At 40.2% G+C, this 20,958-nt stretch overlaps 1 protein-coding gene across 1 annotated transcript in view; it reads right to left on the bottom strand.

The window, feature by feature from the left end:
• LOC126298331 (dynein axonemal heavy chain 7-like) overlaps positions 1–20,958 on the bottom strand; it is a 1,150,327-nt gene that overhangs the window by 147,151 nt on the left and 982,218 nt on the right. The window contains exons 48-49 of the mRNA XM_049989626.1: positions 1,977–2,117; positions 1,687–1,835 (exon numbers count right to left, since the gene is read on the bottom strand). Of these exons, the coding sequence (XP_049845583.1) occupies positions 1,687–1,835; positions 1,977–2,117 (290 nt within the window). The remainder of the gene's footprint in view (positions 1–1,686; positions 1,836–1,976; positions 2,118–20,958) is intronic.

The following is a 20,958-nucleotide window of genomic DNA, read 5'->3' on the forward strand; positions in this document are numbered from 1 at the left end:
TACCATTCCTAGACCAGCAAGGGAACTTGCTGTTCCAACAGGACAATGCACGTCTGCATGTATCCCGTGCCACCCAATGTGCTCTACAAGGTGTAAGTCTACTACCCTGGCCAGCAAGATCTCCGGATCTGTCCCCCATTGAGCATGTTTTGGACTGGATGAAGCGTCGTCTCACGCGGTCTGCACGTCCAGCACGAACGCTGGTCCAACTGAGGCGCCAGGTGGAAATGGCATGGCAAGCCATTCCACAGGACTACATCCAGCATCTCTACGATCGTCTCCATGGGAGAATAGCAGCCTGCATTGCTGCGAAAGGTGGATATACACTGTACTAGTGCCGACATTGTGCATGCTCTGTTGCCTGTGTCTATGTGCCTGTGGTTCTGTCAGTGTGATCATGTGATGTATCTGACCCCAGGAATGTGTCAATAAAGTTTCCCCTTCCTGGGACAATGAATTCACTCTGTTCTTACTTCAATTTCCAGGAGTGTATTACCCCACCCCCAGTTGTTGTCATGGGATTCAACAGAAGCTCAGCTGTGACTAAAAGGGCCAACCAACCTGGGGCCATCAGCAGTGGATTGCTAAGTGTGGACATAGAGATAAACAATGAGTAAATAGGTAAGTGGAGATCATGTTAGAGATAAATAAGTCCAACGAGTAATCCAGAGAGATAAAACAAGACACATAGTGAAGCAGAAGTCAAGAACAACAGTGTATTGTTGCAAGTGAGATGTTAGCAAGGTGAAGACACCACTGTGTCTGGTACAGTGGAAATTGAAAAGTGTTTGTGAGCTCTGACTGGTCAAGAGAATGATGCACGGCACTACCAGTAAGCTCCATGAGTTCTCACAGATACAATGGCTCTGCCTACCAGCAAATGTCAAGTTTCATGCTACCCACTAGGCTTTCAAAGTTTTCAGATATGTCTTATAACAGTTTTGGTAGAATTCATAAGTTGTCTAACACATGTCACATAGTGGATATTACATTCTGCATCCTTATCATTTTTTGTGTGTATACTTTGGGTGGTGCCATATCATGAATATCTTCAGAAAGTCATCCAACCATAACTTAATTTGAGTTTGGTACACCTGGGTGTCTTGACTGTGCTTGCTCACTGTCATCAGTTGTCTATTATCATAAGTTGAAAACATGCTTCAGCAGTAACTACTGGTGGAGTATGGTGTGTGGGAGAAATTTGAGAGCTTTGATTAACTGCCTGGCTCATGAGAACGGTAGAAATATTCATAGAAGACACTCAACTTTGTTGCTAGCTATGTGCTGAAATAGTTAAAAGGTGATACTGAAACATTTGCTAGTGAGCATTCTTTATGATACTTATCACTGTTCAGTTCTATTACAATGGATGGGGCTGTGCTTAGGTGGACTGTACAGCTCCATTATTACCTCGACACTAACACTGATCCTAGACCAATGATTAGGATTTTCAAGGAACCCTACCAACTTTCTTACAGTGCTTTCAATATTATTGAGACTCCTATATCAGTGTCACACATTATGGCTGATTTTCTCAGAGGAAGAAATTGTACAGTTAAAATATCAAAGACTGTGTACTTCTCATTCCTTAACACATCTTATATCAGATATCTAATATTAAACTGAAACATTATCTCTCTAAAATTTATTGCTCACAGATAAACAGTAATAGAAAAAAGGCAATACCTGCAAAATACGGTGCCTGGCTTATGAAACAAATCTTTTGCCATAGCTCTTGTGGGAGCCATTCCTCACATGGATTCAACATTTCGTTCTCACAGCCCCCTGAAGAGAGCAAAAGAGCTAATTCTTCAGGACAAAGCTGATTGTTAGACCTGTAGTACATAAAACGACAATATTAGGCCACAATTACCCTATAGTGGAAAATATAGAAGGAGAAAAAGTTTTAAAATGTATTTTATTCTACATTTAGATGTAAGTGAGATCATAAAATCTAAGTATAAATTTCTACTCACATCATAATTGTTGTACAGATCAGGAATGAGAACAGCAGTTTATCTTTCGCAAACAATGAGCGGCAGACCTTAGTGTACAGGTTATATGTAAAGGACTCTCGAATATATTTTAAATGCTCTTCATGCGACACAAATGCCAGACTGAAAAGGAGTCAAAAGGTTTTAGTATTTGAAGAAGTATTTCTACAGACCACAATATGTGACACTAAAATATTATGAGAACAGAAACAATGGTACTGTTAAATCTCCAACAACAGTATTGTTTAGATTTCTGGTCAGCATATGCATAGACTAAAACTAATAAAAAACTTGAGAGATTCATTTTTAGATTGAAGCCACCTTTTATCAAAAAATGTTAAGTGCAGAGTTTAAATTAAAAGTAAAAAATTTAAAAAGTGCAATGTAAGGAGAAAAACAGAAATATACCAAGCACTTTGTTACAAAATTAACTCATTGGATAGTCATGTAATCCCATATCAGTCACTGCCATGTCTGCTCATGTGTTGGTGTTGTACTTATAAAATGGATCAATTACATTCATAGAGGTTTCATGAAGGTGCCTTTCTTACATATACAGAAAATAAGGAAAGAATCATTTTTTGATATGCATATCACTCTGTAACTAAGAAGGCACAAAACAGGAAAGAAAGATTGCTCAATACCCAGGAGGAAACAGAGGATTTCAATATCAGAACACAACATTCAGAAAAGATTTTAAATGAACAAAGTAAATTTAGCCAAAATTTTTATTTTAAAATTTTTGAAGAGTAGGCTTCTTTATGATGTCATGTGCTCAGTGTGTCCACCAGATCATATGAGGTAGTGCCTTGTTAATTATATGCTTTACATGATGCCCAAGAGCTGATGTGACAGCTCCCACTTGTCTGTATGCTCTGCAGCTGTACAGGACATGGCAGAGACGATCCTCTGTCATTCAATTCTACATACACATTTTACTACCCTTGGCTGGAAAAATACTTGTATCTCGGTTTACTATGGTTTTACTTATGCTTGGGTCCTTCTGCAGTTTTATATACTCTCTAACTAAAGCTGTGAACAGCCATAATCATTTCTTTTTTGGGAAAAGTGGACCCATGATGCCAGTAATCATTTAGCTTAGTTTCTTTAAATACTGAAAACTGTAGATGATTAGTGTACTTCAAAAAATGAAACTTAATGATTATGTTACAGTTTTTTAAAATAAAAAATTGTAATTTCCACACATTTAATCAAGGCATGATCATGTGCCATTTACAAACATTACTGTTCCATTTTATAGGGATGCTGCATGAGCAGTCATTACAGTTGATGTCAGGTGACTGATATAGGTTCTAAGTGATTGCTTGACTTGCTACTTTTATAACAAGATACTGAGTATATTTTTATTTATCTCTTTATTTTGTAATGGTAAATTTTTCTATATAATAGTAACTTTGTGTTTTTCCTTTTCTGCATTTCTTTTAGCTCTAATGATGGCTCATAAGCGTCAAGATTGGCAAATTTTTGTAAGTCAATACAATGCAGTGAATACAACTATGAGTTAAAAAACAAGTAGGTCACATGCTCCAATTTAAGAATGTCCAATTTCTGTGACCCCCCAAGACATTAAAAGATACTGAATATCTGGGAGGAGATGTTCTAATTAAAATTGTTGGTAGAATCACACCACTGACCTTATAATTTCTTAACGAAAGATGTGACTGGACTATTGGCATCCAAATGAGAACATTATAAACACATCATGAAAATTTCACTAATATTTAATAAAATGTGTTTTAAACTAAAAAGAGAGCCAAAAGATACACTGCTCACTTTCGATACAATATACCTTATCATGAAGAGGCATATGTATGAATTTTCTCATGATATTGGTAAATAGTTTTAATGCACACAAACATTCCTAATGTGATGAATATAAAAAGGAAGCATATTAGGGGTTTGCATTTAACAGCACTTTTGTACATATCTAGTGCCTCACATAGCTGCTTAGTAAATTTCTGTCAGTGCCTGTAGTGACCACTATCAGACCTCCTCCAGTCAAACATCTGTTTTAGGACAAGTGGCTTACTTGGTTGGTCTGATCAAAAGGTAAAGCAGAAGACATACAAGATGATTGACCCATTTGTCTGCTATCATCACGCTCAAAAATAATAGACTCAATTATGAAAGACAGATTAATGAATTACTTGAATAAACATAACCATCCAAATGAATCACATATTGGGTTCCAAAGTCGTAGAAGTACAGAATGAGCCATAGATAAATTCATAAAAGTGGTAATTGAGGCTCTTGACAAGGATGAGGATGTTGTAGGCATATTTGTAGATGTTTCTAAGGCTTTTGATGCTGTTGCACATTAGGAATAAGAGATGTAGCTAATAATTGGTTTCGAGCATAGCTGGCACATACGGTACAAACAGTGGAGATAGCAGAAACATTAAAAAAGGCCAAACTTTTAGTGAAACACTAACCAGAAACAAACTACACACATCATAAAAAGTTTTGCATCATACCGGTTCCCAGAACTCCTGAAGAAAGACATTGACTGAGGATATTGTATCACAGAAACAGTCCCTTTGGCTGTTTAGAGATGTCACTACACCCGACCAAAGATGTAAACAACCATGCATGAGCAGTACCTATTAAATGGGGGGGTCCGATAGCTGATCAATTACTGTCAAGGAGGTACATGGCTTCTGTTGTTCATAGTTCAACCATGCCTAGATGATCAATACCACACTTTTATCACATCCGCATTGTTAGTTTGTGCCAGGAAGGGCTCTCAACAAGGGAAGTGTCCAGGCATATTGGAGTGAACCAAAGCGATGTTGTTCAGACATGGAGGAGATACAGAGACACAGGAACTGTTGATGACATGCCTCGTTCAGGTTGCCCAAGGGCTACTACTGCAGTGAATGATGGCTACCTGCAGATTATGGCTCAGAGTAACACTGGCACCATGTTGACTAATACTTTTCATGCAGCCACAGGATGCCATGTTACTACTCAAATTGTGCGCAATAGGCTGCATGATGCCCAACTTCACTCCTCATATCCATGGAAAGGTCCATCTTTGCAACCACACAACCATGCAGTGTGGTACAGATGGACTCAACAACATGCCGAATGAACTGCTCAGGATTGGAATAATGTTCTCTTCACCAATGAGTGTTACATATGCCTTGAACCAGAATCATCAGACATATGTTTGGAGGCAACCCAGTCAGGTTTAAAGCCTCTGGCACACTGTCCGGTGTGTGCAGCATGGTGGAGGTTCTCTGCTGTTTTAGAGTGGCAATTGCACAATTTGTGCCATCCATGCAATTCACAGGTGTGACCACCTTAACATGGAGTTTTATCTTCAACTTTCATGACAGTGATCTGTGTTATAGTGTACAGAACCCCCATGGTATGCTGACAGTGAGTTATGAGCATCAGTGCAGCCAGATTGTATGAACTGGGATAACTGTCAACTACTATATTTTTGGACCTGTCTTCCTTCCATATTGCCTAACAGGTTGGAACTATCAGTATTAATTGTGGGTGACTTTGCCTCCCCTGATGGAAGAAAACCATTGATAATTTAAAGGGTTATGTAGGTGTTAACTGATGGTGCTCCAGCCCACTTCATCATTAATGTCCGGATGGGTTTCAGCCATGTCTTCCCTGGTCAATGGATGAGATAAAGGGATCCAATTGCATGGCCTGCTCATTCACCGGATCTCCACCCATGCAATTTCAGTTTATGGGGCTATCTCAAAAGTACTGTGTATGCAGAGCCCATTCCAGATGTGGAGACAATGCTGCCTTTGACAGTAATTAAATATGGTGTTTGGTGTCGAGTGCAGAGTCACGTCGCTCCCAAAAAAGAATAAAATAAACAGTGTAATCTTGTAAGAAGTGCCAAAAACATGTTGTTAAAGGAATTCTGTGTGTTAAATGCAACTTAATGTTACATGAAAAATGCGCCACAGTATGTTTGAAATTCATTAGTGACAATATACAGTGGTCGTATGCCAACTGTTTAGAACAAGAAAACAAGTGTTTATCATTGGCAGTGAAGTCAAAAGATGAAATTATAAACAAACAAATGTTTTATTCCACTGTTGAGCATATTTACATGCAATTGTTCAAATGGTTCAAATGGCTCTAAGCACTATGGGACTTAACATCAGAGATCATGAGTCCCGTAGACTTAGAACTACTCAAATCTAACTAACCTAAAGATATCACACGCATCCATGCCTGAGGCAGGATTTGAACCTGTGACTATAGCAGCAGCACAGTTCTGGACTGAAGCACCTAGAACCGCTTGACCACAGCGGCCGGGCATGCAGTTGTTGTCATCAGTGTTAACATAATAGTAATAACAACAATAATAATATAAACATCAACATGACAAATGTTATTAACTACAGTATAATAATCCAAGATGGATACAATACATATTCTTGCAAATATCAGTAACAACAAGGAGTTTCCTAATAGATTAATTACAAGATAAATGAACTACATAGTTCAGTGAATGACAAATAAATAATCAAACAGATATTTAACAATAAGCACATGAAATAGAAATTAGATAGTTCCACAGTGTGGAATATGTACAGTTTGCAGTTAATTTATAGTTCACTCTCATAAGGAAAATGGGTCATTTGCATTATGCTCAAGGAACTCTTGAGCAAAGTAAATTTGATAAAAGTGCTGCTAAGTGATATAGACACTCTGGAAAATGTATTATGACTACTGAGAGAAGAAAATACAGACCTGAAGCGTCAAGAAAATTGTAGTTGCATGAAAACACCAGATGTTGAAGAGCATACACAAGAAAATGAGAGAAACATTAATAATGGTCAAAGTAGCAAAAATGGCTGGTGTGATACACTTCTGAAATCCTCAAATGAATGTGTAATGGTTTTGGAACAAGCTGAAGACCTTAATTAGGGAATAATTATAAATGGAAAAAGTGACATACAATAAACAGTTTACAAGCAGCTCAGTAGTGGTACAAATCCTCTCAAAGAAGAGTTCCTCACTAATGGAGCCCATGTGCTGAAAACATTGAAGTAGTACCAAACACAAAAATTGATGTTTGTCCAGGAATCAAGTCTCAATAACATCTGAATAGCTTATTAAGCTTGGAAGAAACTTCAAGAGATGAACCCAGCTGGAGCTACAAATCTGTTTTCCTACATGTGGGTATGAATTCTTTTTGAATCTGGAGTGAGGAAGAAATTGTCCATACTAGAAACATGATTCAAATGGCAACACACCTCTAAAAAGCTTCTCAGATTGTAATAAGTGACATAATATATAGAAGGTCAGTGAGTGAAATATACACAGCAAGAATAAATTATTGTATCAAAGAGCATTGCAACAGGTTAGGAGCTGTATTTATAGATCCTAATAAATCCTTGAGCAATAAATGTCTGGGGAAAGATGGTTTACATGTTAACAGATTGGGTTTGAAAACACTTAGCAGAATGTTTGCTGATACTTGTCAAATCATAAGAAACTACAAAGTGCTGATGGGGATGTTAAAGATTCTAAACGGATTCCAACCAATAGTAAACATAAAATTGTAAACAGAGCTGACTGTACATATGTCAGGCACTGCAATGCAAATGTATTAAATACTGAATACTCTGGTCACAAAATCTCTAAAATAGATGAGCTTGAAATTTTTTTGTCCAAAATTAAAAATGTTAAAGTAATTTGTTTAAATGAACACTGACTTAGTGAAGGTACAATAAAAATCTTAAGTAAAATTGAAAACTTTAAGGTAATGATCATATTTTTTGGGAATAATAAATCAGGTGGAAGTTCATGCATACTTATTCATTCAGATTTAAATTACCTAGTAAGACATGACTAACTGTTTAAATGACGAGTGTATTTTTGAGGGTTGCTGTGTCAAATTAAGGAACCTAAATGTTGTTATAATTTTGATTTATAGAATCCCAGGGAAAGTCACAACTGAGTATTTCATATGTAAATTTCAGTTTTTGCTAGAACATCTTGATGAAGAAAAAAAAGACGGAAATTGTAATTCCTGCTAATTTCAATATTGATGTGTTGAGTGAAAACAGCAGAGCATCAAAATTCATTGACGTAATAAAAAATAAAGTTTCAAATTAAATTTTGCAGAATCTACATCTACATCTATACTCCACAAGCCACCTGACGGTGTGTGTCAGAGGGTACCCTGAGTACCTCTATTGGTTCTCCCTTCTATTCCAGTCTCGTATTGTTCGTGGAAAGAAGGATTGTAGGTATGCTTCTGTGTGGGCTCTAACCTCTCTGATTTTATCCTCATGGTCTCTTCGCGAGATATACATAGGAGGGAGCAATATGCTGCTTGACTCTTCGGTGTAGGTATGTTCTCGATACCTTAACAAAAGCCCGTACCAAGCTACTGAGTATCTCTCCTGCAGAGTCTTCCACTGGAGTTTATATATCATCTCTGTAACACTTTTGCAATTACTAAATGATCCTGTAATGAAGTGCGCTGCTCTCCATTGGATCTTCTCTATCTCTTCTATCAACGCTATCTAGTACGGATCCCACACTGCTGAGCAGTATTCAAGCAGTGGGCGAATAAGCGTACTGTAACCTGCTTTTTTGTTTTCAGATTGCATTCCCTTAGGATTCTTAAAATGAATCTCAGCCTGTCATCTGCTTTACTGACGATCAACTTTATATGATCATTCCCTTTTAAATCACTCCCAATGCGTACTCCCAGATAATTTATGGAATTAACTGCTTCCAGTTGCTAACCTGCTATATTGTAGCTAAATGATAAGGGATCTGTCTTTCTATGTATTCGCAGCACATTACACTTGTCTACATTGAGATTCAATTGCTATTCCCTGCGCCATGGATCAATTCGCTGCAGATCCTCCTGCATTTCAGTACAATTTTCCATTGTTACAACCTCTCAATATACCACAGCATCATCTGCAAAAATGCTCAGTGAACTTCTGATCTCATCCACAAGGTCATTTATGTATATTGTGAATAGCAACAGTCCTATGACACTCCCCTGTGGCACACCTGAAATCACTCTTACTTCAGAAGACTTCTCTCCATTGAGAATGACATGCTGCGTTCTGTTATCTAGGAACTCTTCAATCCAGTCACACAATTGGTCTGATAGTCCATATGCTCTTACTTTGTTCATTAAACGCCTGTGGGGAACTGTATCGAACGCCTTGCAGAAGTCAAGAAACACGGCATCTATATGTGAAAATTCTACAACTGATCGACGTTAGAGATATAGGTCTATAGCTCTGCACATCTGTCCGACGTGCCTTCTTGAAAACAGGGATGACCTATGCCCTTTTCCAATCCTTTGGAATGCTACGCTCTTCTAGAGACCTACGGTACACCACTGCAAGAAGGGGGATACGTTCCTTCGGATACTCTGTGTAAAACCGAACTGGTATCCCATCAGGTCCAGTAGCCTTTCCTCTTTTGAGTGATTTTAATTGTTTCTCTATCCCTCGGCAGTCTATTTCGATATCTACAATTTTGTCATCTGTGCGACAATCTAGAGAAGCAACTACAGTGCAGTCTTCCTCTGTGAAACAACTTTGGAAAAAGACATTTAGTATTTTGGCCTTTAGTCTGTCACCCTCTGTTTCAGTACCATTTTGGTCACAGAGTGTCTGGACATTTTGTTTTGATCCACCTACCGCTTTGACGTAAGACCAAAATTTCTTAGCATTTTCTGCCAAGTCAGTACATAGGACTTTACTTTCAATGAGCAAAATGGTCAGTCAGCTATATGCACTGACAATATTTTAACGAATTACACTGCTGGAAATTGAAATAAGAACACAGTGAATTCATTGTCCCAGGAAGGGGAAATTTTATTGACACATTCCTGGGGTCAGATACATCACATGATCACACTGACAGAACCACAGGCACATAGACACAGGCAACAGAGCATGCACAATGTCGGCACTAGTACAGTGTATATCCACCTTTCGCAGCAATGCAGGCTGCTATTCTCCCATGGAGACGATCGTAGAGATGCTGGATGTAGTCCTGTGGAACGGCTTGCCATGCCATCTCCACCTGGCACCTCAGTTGGACCAGCGTTCGTGCAGGACGAGCGGACCGCGTGAGACGACGCTTCATCCAGTCCCAAACATGCTCAATGGGGGACAGATCCGGAGATCTTGCTGGCCAGGGTAGTTGACTTACACCTTCCAGAGCACGTTGGGTGGCACGGGACACATGCGGACATGCATTGTCCTGTTGGAACAGCAAGTTCCCTTGCCGGTCTAGGAATGGTAGAACGATGGGTTCGATGACGGTTTGGATGTACCGTGCACTATTCAGTGTCCCCTCGACGATCACCAGAGGTGTACGGCCAGTGTAGGAGATCGCTCCCCACACCATGATGACGGGTGTTGGCCCTGTGTGCCTCGGTCGTATGCAGTCCTGATTGTGGCACTCACCTGCACGGCGCCAAACACGCATACGACCCTCATTGGCACCAAGGCAGAAGCGACTCTCATCGCTGAAGACGACACGTCTCTATTCGTCCCTCCATTCACGCCTGTCGCGACACCACTGGAGGCGGGCTGCACGATGTTGGGGCGTGAGCGGAAGACGGCCTAACGGTGTGCGGGACCGTAGCCCAGCTTCATGGAGACGGTTGCGAATGGTCCTCGCTGATACCCCAGGAGCAACAGTGTCGCTAATTCGCCGGGAAGTGGCGGTGCGGTCCCCTACGGCACTGCGTAGGATCCTACGGTGTTGGCGTGCATCCGTGCGTCGCTGCGGTCAGGTCCCAGGTCGACGGGCACGTGCACCTTCCGCCGACCACTGGCGACAACATCGATGTACTGTGGAGACCTCACGCCCTACGTGTTGAGAAATTCGGCGGTACGTCCACCCGGCCTCCCGCATGCCCACTATACGCCCTCGCTCAAAGTCCGTCAACTGCACATACGGTTCACGTCCACGCTGTCGCGGCATGCTAACAGTGTTAAAGACTGCGATGGAGCTCCGTATGCCACGGCAAACTGGCTGACACTGACGGCGGCAGTGCACAAATGCTGCGCAGCTAGCGCCATTCGACGGCCAACACCGCGGTTCCTGGTGTGTCCGCTGTGCCGTGCGTGTGATCATTGCTTGTACAGCCCTCTCGCAGTGTCCGGAGCAAGTATGGTGGGTCTGACACACCGGTGTCAATGTGTTCTTTTTTCCATTTCCAGGAGTGTATGTTTTTAAAGATGTACATACATTTTGCTTAGAGTTAGGAATTTCTGATCATTCAGCATTATTCATTGAGTTACACTGATCAAGTAAGGAAGTTCTCTGTAAAAGGGTCTATTTAAAATGAAACTTTATCAGGAAAACATCACTTCGCTTCATCACAAGCTGAATGAGACAGAATGGCACTCTGACAAAAATATTTCAAGTACTGCAAATTTTGCAGCATTCTTAAGTAGTTTTTTAAATCCAGAATGAGATTTTCACTCTGCAGCAGAGTGTGCACTGATATGAAACTTCCTGGCAGATTAAAACTGTGTTCCCGACCGAGACTCGAACTTGGGACCTTTGCCTTTCACGGGCAAGTGCTCTACCATCTGAGCTACTGAAGCATGACTCACGCCCAGTACTCACAGCTTTACTTCTGCCAGTACCTCATCTCCTATCTTCCAAACTTTACAGAAGCTCTCCTGCGAACCTTGCAGAACTAGCACTCCTGAAAGAAAGGATATTGTGGAGACATGGCTTAGCCACAGCCTGGGGGATGTTTCCAGAATGAGATTTTCACTCTGCAGCAGAGTGTGCGCTGATATGAAACTTCCTGGCAGATTAAAACTGTGTGCCCGACCGAGACTCGAACTCGGGACCTTTGACTTTCGTGGGCAAGTGCTCTACCAACCAAACTACCGAAGCACGACTAATGCCTGGTACTCACAGCTTTACTTCTGCCAGTACCTCGTCTCATACCTTCCAAACTTTACAGAAGCTCTCCTGCGAACCTCATTATCTTCAATAATAAATGAGTCTTTCCAGCATTGATGTTTCCCTGAGGTGCTAAAGTACACACAAGTAAGACCGTTGTTCAACAAAGGGTCAAGACAGGATATGGGAAATTATTATCCCATATCTCTTCTCCCAGTCCTGTCAAAAGTATTCAAAAAAACTGCTACCATCCAGATTCAAAATTTTATTGAAAAATATCACATTATTTTGAAAACACAGTTTGGCTTCGAATGTGGAAAAAGCACTACAGATGCAATAAATGAGTTTGTTAATAAGATTAACACATCATTCGACAATACAAATAAAGTCACAGGGCTCTTTTGTGATCTCACAAAAGCTTTTGACTCAGTAAATCATGCCCTTCTTATCAACGAACTTTTCCAGTACGGAATTAGAGTTAGTGGTTTACAGTGGCTTACTTCATACCTGACCAACAGAAAATAAAGTGTGATTGTCTCTACAAATACAGCAAATTACTTTTACAAATAGAAGACAGTAATACAATGTGTCCCTCAAGGTTTTAGCCAAGGCCCTTTTTGTTTCTGTTTTACATTAATGCCCCATTGGTCTTATTTGCAGATGACATGATTGTATTAACAGAAGTACAGGAACCACAAGCTATTCCTATCAGCATCATCAATACAATATATCATTTAGAAACTTGGTTTCATCTCACTGGATTAACCCTAAACATCCCAAAAATACATGTGATCCAGTTCAGAACAAAACAGTCAACATCCCATGAAATTAAAATAAATCACAAAAATCAAAATCTAGAAGAGTGGATTCTGCAAAAATTTTAAGATTAAATCAGGACTAGAATTTAAATTAGAATAAACGTGTTGAATATCTATTAAAAAATTTATGTAGCTTTGCATTTGCAATGCAAATATTAGCTAATGTCACTGACATGGACACAAGGGAAATTGCATACCACATCTACTTCCATTCAGTTATAAGATATGGTATCGCTTTTTGGGGAAATTTGAGCAACTTAATGTGTCTACTGAAATTATGGAAAAGAATTGTTAGAAACATGTGAGCTGTACATCCTAGAAAATCATGTCACTCACAACTTAAAAATCTGAAATTATTAACAGTGTCCACCCTATTTATCTATCATATTATAATTTTTTATGTAACAATTTAGTATTATGCAAGGAGAATTGCTTTGATTACACTTATAACAAAGAAATAAAGAAAATTTTATGCTGCCTGCTCATTGTTTAACATCATATGCTCAAACACCCCAGTATAAGGGAATGAAAATTTACAACAAACTAAAAGCCAAGAACATTATGATGCATGATACTGTACTTCAGCAATGCTACTACTCAGCTGAAGAATTCATGAATGATGAACTGAATATTTGAGCACGATTTAGTTCATCAATTGTCCTATTATGTAAGTATGCGAAGGTATCTTTTCACAAAAAGCTACATTAATGTTTAAATCATCTTATTAACCATAGTTTTATATCAATGAAATTGTATGAACCATATTTTGACATGTCTTCTGCACTCTAATCAAATGATTAGGTTATGCATGATACAAGATGGAAAATCACAGTTCACAAGCCACTGTTGGGATGCAGCCAGGCTGATGTGTATATGTGAAGCAGAACATGCTATGGCATGTACACACATGCATTGAGGCACATTGAAACCATTTTCAACACATACTGTAAATGTGGCTGCATGGTACAGCGTGTATTTGACTGCAATCTTTGTAACAAAGTTTGTTCGAATAAATGGTCTCTAGCATGGAAACCATGCATTTCTGACATAAGCTCATTAGACCTTTTTTGTTCTGTATTCTTCCATCGATGAGTCGCTACAGTTTCTACACAGTGGAAAAAATCACCATGTATTTATGTCACAGTTTATGATGGTTTTGTTATTACAGATAAAAATAACATTTATTTTACAATAAAGAAAATAATATATCATGTACCTATCTAGCCTTTTCAGATCATGGTAAATTTGAATTAAATCTTCTTGGGTGTTTGGCTGCTTCATTATGAATCACTAAAATAAGTTTTCATCAATTCTCTACTGACAGACTAAGCTGCTGGGTTCTGGGCATATCCTATAATTTGATTTTCATTGTCGGGTGACAACAGACATCACATCCTAAAATATCATTTGATTTTCATTGTCGGGTGACAACAGATATCACATTCTCGTATGTCATTGGACAGTTTGGTGTCAAGATGCCTGTGGAGGGGTATAGTGTGGAAGGTTATTGCCTGTGCTACTGTCACAGATGAATGGTAGACAACAGTAAATTAGCAGCTCGTACTCAGGGGTAACATTTTCCTGGAACAAGATGACAGTGCTGCTAGACCATTCTATTTTGGCCACTTTTTTTATACTATTGAACTCAGGTCTTGTGGAGGTGCTGCTAGTGAACACATACGACCTACTGGACTGAAATTCTTGGCAGTCAGACTATTGATGAGTTGTAGCCATCCTCACTGTTACTGCCATTGGGGTATTTAATTATCTCAGTAGCAACTGCATCCATGGCTGCCAAGCTAGCAAATTTGCACCTTGAGGACTGATAGAGTGGCCACAGTCCACATGATGTTTGGCTATGAACTGAATGGAATTTTTAATGTATGATTGTGTGGGGCCTATCAGGCTGTGTAACTTGTCGGTCAGATGATAAAATCTTCTTCGGTTGACAGCCAGGGCAATGCGTCATTCTCTGGCAATGTTTCAGCACGTTTCTTACTTGGCATTTTCAGGCAAAGCGTCAGAATCGGCGAGGCAGTGCGTGGTGATGTGCACTCATGCATGATTGTCCCAACTAGCCCAATGATGCAGAGCAGTCCATAGTCCAGTAGCTATAAAGACGTGGATGAGATGTGAATGTGACACTTTGCCAGAAGTTGGCAAGTAAGAAACTTGCTGAAACTTTGCCAGAGAATGACGCATTGACTTGGCTGTCAACCCAAGAAGATTTTATCATCAAAATTTGTCAAGAAAGCTTGCAATCTCACATTGTTTATCAGATGATTTGCCATATGGTAATGGTTGAGATGACCCAATTGAGGAGTATCCTAAGAGGCCCAGCTTATTTCTGCACCACAGTTTGACCAGGCAAAGTGAATGGCTCTTGTTGCTGAGTCAGGAAAATGGCATCCTAAGGAGGATATCACAAGACACCTGTAGGTGGCCTGGTGCAGAAGCATGCATTCAATAAACAAAAAGGGATGTGCTATCGTGGAGCAGATGCTGGAACACACATAGAAATTCAGTGAGGAGTGATGTAGTGAAGTCATGACAATAAGGGTATCAGTCTCTTAGTATTGTGGTTCTGTCTTTATGTTGTGTAATCTGTATTTACTATAGGTGGGAAACCACCTGACCACTTGAACTCCCAGTGCATCAATTGCAGCAGTTGTTTAATATTAGGATATAGTAATTAAGTTAATAAGCAGCCAATGAACATTGTAGTTCATACTGGACTAGAATAAGAGGAATCAGAGTACATTGTACATACAGGGTGTTACATAAATGTACGGCCAAACTTTCAGGAAACATTCCACACACACAAATAAAGAAAAGATGTTATGTGGACATGTGTCCGGAAACACTTAATTTCCATGTTACTGCTCATATTAGTTTCGTCAGTATGTACTGTACTTTCTTGATTCACCACCAGTTGGCCCAATTGAAGGAAGGTAATGTTGACTTTGGTGCTTGTGTTGACTCATTGCTCTACAGTACTAGCATCAAGCACATCAGTACGTAGCATCAACAGGTTAGTGTTTATCATGAACGTGGTTTTGCAGTGAGTGCAATGTTTACAAATGCGGAGTTGGCAGATGCCCATTTGATGTATAGATTAGCATGGGGCAATAGCTGTGGTTTGGTATGTTTGTATCGAGACAGATTTCCAGAATGAAGGTGTCTTGACAGGAAGATGTTCGAAGGAGTTGATCGGCATCTTAGGGAGCACGGAACATTCCAGCCTATGACTCGCGACTGGGGATGACCTAGAACGACGAGGAGATCTGCAATGGACGAGGCTATTCATCGTGCAGTTGATGATAACCCTAATGTCAGCATAAGAGAAGTTGCTGCTGTACAAGGTAACGTTGACCACGTCACTGTATGGAGAGTGCTACGGGAGAACCAGTTGTTTCCGTACCATGTACAGCGTGTGCAGGCACTATCAGCAGCTGATTGGCCTCCACGGGTACACTTCTGCAAATGGTTCATCCAACAATGTGTCAATCCTCATTTCAGTACAAATGTTCTCTTTATGGATGAGGCTTCATTCCAACATGATCAAATTGTAAATTTTCACAATCAACATGTGTGGGCTGACGAGAATCCGCATGAAATTGTGCAATCACGTCATCAACACAGATTTTCTGTGAACGTTTGGGCAGGCATTGTTGGTGATGTGTTGATTGGGCCCCATGTTCTTCCACTTACACTCAATAGAGCACATTATCATGATTTCATATGGGATACTCCACCTGTGCAACTAGAACATGTGCCTTTACAGGTATGACACAACATGCGGTTCATGAATGATGGAGCTCCTGCACATTTCAGTCAAAGTGTTCATACACTTGTGGATTGGTAGAGGCAGACCAGTTCCATGGCCTCCATGCTCTCCTGACCTCAACCCTCGACTTTCATTTATGGGCGCATTTGAAAGCTCTTGTCTATGCAACCCCAGTACCATATGTAGAGACTCTTCGTGCTCGTACTGTGGATGGCTGTGATAAAATGTGCCATTCTCCAGGGCTTCATCAGCGCATCAGGGATTCCATGCGACGGAGGGTGGATGCATGTATCCCCTTTAACGGAGGACATTTTTAACATTTCCTGTAAAAAAGTGTTTGAAGTCACTGTTGCTGTGTGTTTCCATTCTATGATTAATGTGATTTGAAGAGAAGTAATAAAATGAGCTCTAACATGGTAAGTAAGCATTTCCGGACACATGTCCACATAACATACTTTCTTTCTATGTGTGTAAGGAATGTTTCCTGAAAGTTTGGCCATACCTTTTTGTAATATACGTAACCATAAAACATGATGTTAAGAATTTTTTCAGATATGTAAGCAGATGACTATCCAGTAGACCAGACCTCTCAAAGAGGAGAGGAATGGTGGACCTAGGTCTGTGTGAAAAAGCACATGGGCCTTGTGACTGAATCAGCAGTTTGATGTCATAAAGAGGATATTGCAAGACACCTCAGCAACTATGTGGCCTGATGCAAGAATATGGTTGCAGCAATCTGACACTGCTGAAGAAACAACCCAGGGCCCCTGCAAGTAGGATTTAGTACGTGTTACAGCACCAACAGGGTTTCTGGAGGCATTGACATGATGGGGCAAATGACATCATGATCACTCAACTACTACACCAAGAATGCCTACCTCATTATGATGTAGAGGCTAGGAGCACTGCTGCTTTAGAAATACTAGTTGACCTGGCTTGCATAAATATTATCTAATTCAGATAGATACTATGACATCATCAGAAGCTACTAGGCATGAGGACAGATCCACAATGGTTGATTCGAAATGAGTCAACAAGCATACTCTGATAGACTCTTTCTACACTAGCTGCTGATTAGTGCTAAGTCTGGATGCTGTAGGCTTGTGTCTTTCTACTGGTGGTTCACCCACTGAATGACAGTCATCTGCTGCTGGTCACCTTCCTGGTGGACTGGAGTTTGAGCCTGCGAAATGTAGCTGCCCAGCCGTCACTGCCTGAGGGGGAAGACATTATCATTGTTCACAGCCCTGAGCAGGCACATGCCACAATTGCAACAACTGTCATCCACTCTGGGAACCACAGTTTGACTCCACCATCCCGGATGTATTTCAAGTCAAGCATTGTAAACAGGCCAACTGGTGTGACTGGCTTTCCTGTTTATGTTACCACCTATGCAACCATACTGACTACAGCATTCTCCTGGCTGCCACCACCACAGCATTAGATAACATGTCACATGCTGTTTGTATGATGGGCTGCTGCAGACACTGATGTGCTTCAGCTATCCAGTGCTGCCCTGTGTAATTGTGAGCATTAGCTTCTGCTTCAGCACTGTCTTTGCTGCTGTACTTGGTATCAAGTAAAGCAATTATTCAGTGAGTACTAGGTCCATGATGGACGACCATCTGTTACCTACCACCACACCAAGCAGCCACATACCTGGTGAGGGGGGGGGGGGGGGGGTCTGCAACTGCAGACATCCTGACTTATCATAGCTAGCAACACCACTCACTATAGCACTCAGGCAATCCTGACCATGACATTTAATAACTGGCGTGGTTGCCGATATCTACAGCTGTATCTAGGACCCTATCTCCAGCCCCAGCTTGCATTGTCAAAATGCTCTAGGATGAATGCAGCTTTTTTCTTAATATTTTTTCCAATAAACCTTTATTTGCAACTGCTTGGCTGAGTTTTTCAACCTCTTCAAGTTTACTGTCATGCAGTTACTGAACTTACAGCCGTGTTTAAGTTTATTATTATTATTATTATTGTTATTATTATTTTTAATCAGGTCTAGTGATATGTAGTAATGATTGCCATTCCAAATCAGCAAGTCACTACAGTATCACAGCCTGTGGTAAAATAATCATTGGAAACGGTCTACTAACTTCATGTTGGTTTCAACAAAGCAGTTATGTCAGTTATTACAGGGGCAGAAACTAAGGACTAGCCCATTGCACCCACAAGCTTATGATAGATCTGAGAATGTACAACTTACTATTGGTAGATTGTCAAGTTACTACTTCTACAGCCATCACAATGATTATGATGTTTACTTACCATTTGTCATTGCAGTATAGAACCCAAAAGGGCACACCTGCACTGGGTTTTTCCCATATGAGGTAATATATGGGAGAAAGATGTCTTTGCCATGCAGTACATCTAAACCAAGGACTGGGAGGAACAGAGAGCCAATTCAGAATTTCACAAAGATATTAAGGGAAGTAAGGGAAGATGTACAGAGGGCAAACACCAAATATCTGAAACATCTAGAAAAACTAGGAAACATGGAGAGAATGTAGAGTAGGGTAGTGTGTGTTGCTGTCATATCCATATATCCCAAAGGGGAATGCCAAGTAGTTTATTACACTGTGGCAAGGGGCATACCAGGTGATCAAGATGGTGCCACCAGCAAATGCCATTCCACAATTGCCAACTCAAATGACTATGGTTCATGTTGGATGCCTATGACCTTTTGAAGGCACTCCAGATTCATTGCCACATTCGTCAACACTGACCACTAAAAAAAGGAGCAAGGAAAGGTAAGGATAATGAGAATCAAAAGGATCTTGTGCAAGCTACATGTGTGATACCATACAGGTTGAGATCTCGTGCATAAGAAAGAAGGATATGGAGTATGATGAAATTTAGTTTAGTATAAGTTGTGGTCTAAGATTATTTTGGGGTAATAATGTTAATTGTGGTAACTTATGGAAGAGGTAGGGAGGGCAGTTTATACTTGCTGCAGAGTGTGATTTCCTTGTTAGAATGACTTTGGGGGAGAATCTGTAAATATTGTGTTTTATGTTGGGGTGTCATCTCCTTCAAAGGTGTTTTTATTTGTTATCTATTCACATGTGCAGTTATGTAGGGGAATGTAACATGTTTCAAATGGGGTTGGCTACCGTAGTTGCTTCAGGATTTCATAGCTCACATTTCAAATGCTCTTTCTGTCATGACAGTATTTTGGATAGTTATTCTTGCATCCAACATAAGCTTGCCTGTGACATTTCAAGTAATCACCAATATGTGAATTTACTTTCTTAACCACAGTGCCATTCAGCTATGTTGCTTGCTTGAGTGCTCACCTCATTCGAGGAGTTGCAACAGCTTGTGTCTTTGTTGATGCACTATCAGCAGTTCCTTTTTGCTGACTTGTGCCTGGTTATCAACACATTCTGTTCTGTCTATGGCACTGTCAGCGAAGATCTTTAAAATCTTCTGGCTGTACCAAATATAGTACTCTGCTGTGCAATGTTCCCCCAGCCTTTAACAAATCTGCCCCAGATTTCTCTAACCTGCCTCTGAAATAATCTTGATGGACATGTACAGAATACAATTTAAACAATTTTTCTGATTCTGGACTCAATCTGTCTAGTTGAAACAACACAGTTCCTCAGTCATATTCTTAATTCTCCAAGTTTATTTTTCAAACTCATATGAGGAACCCACATTCTTAAAAGGACACATTCCATGCACATTAGTATTTATAAACTAATACAATCACTTTCACATTCTAGAATTCACAATCTAATGTACTCTTCCATGGCTAACAGGTAATTAAATACTCTTATTCTTTCTTAAATATTCTTACTTCTATTAATAAACCAGTCTACTGTTATTTGGTGCACAGGTGGTTGAGAAGCAGGTACAGGTTTCTACTTTTGATAGATACTGACCACAAAGGGGTGAATAGAACCAGCACAGCACTAGGAGCTTTGACACTTGTGATCACTACAGCCTGGCATTGCTCCTCGCAATAATATTGTATGTGTTGAAACATGTGCTCCACATGACTCATTCCTTTGGTGATAGTATGAATTTGTGTATGTAGTGTAGGAGGTCTGTTTTTCAGGTCTGATTTATGAAGATCAGGTTCTGGGCTGACCACACATCTTGTGATTTTTCTGGCCAATGTAATATAGGCTGCATCAGATTTATGACAGTCATCCCAGTGACAGTAGTTAGGAGGCAGAATATCATACTCACTATGCCACAGGTTGTAACATTAATTAGCATCCTGCTCTCTTGTAACTCCATCCATGTCATCCCTCTTGGTTTCCCTTGTTCATAACAGTCAACACTTCTGGAGTGAATACTGAGTAAACCCTTGCATGCCTACTTTTTGAAAGTAAGTGTATGGTGTAGCACTTCTCATGACATTCAGCTGCTTCTGTCTTAACCTGAAACAGTTGTACTCTACTTGAGTGTGTACTAGTCTGAA

The sequence above is a fragment of the Schistocerca gregaria genome, chromosome X, assembly GCF_023897955.1.
Source record: "Schistocerca gregaria isolate iqSchGreg1 chromosome X, iqSchGreg1.2, whole genome shotgun sequence".
NCBI classification, from domain to species: domain Eukaryota; kingdom Metazoa; phylum Arthropoda; class Insecta; order Orthoptera; family Acrididae; genus Schistocerca; species Schistocerca gregaria.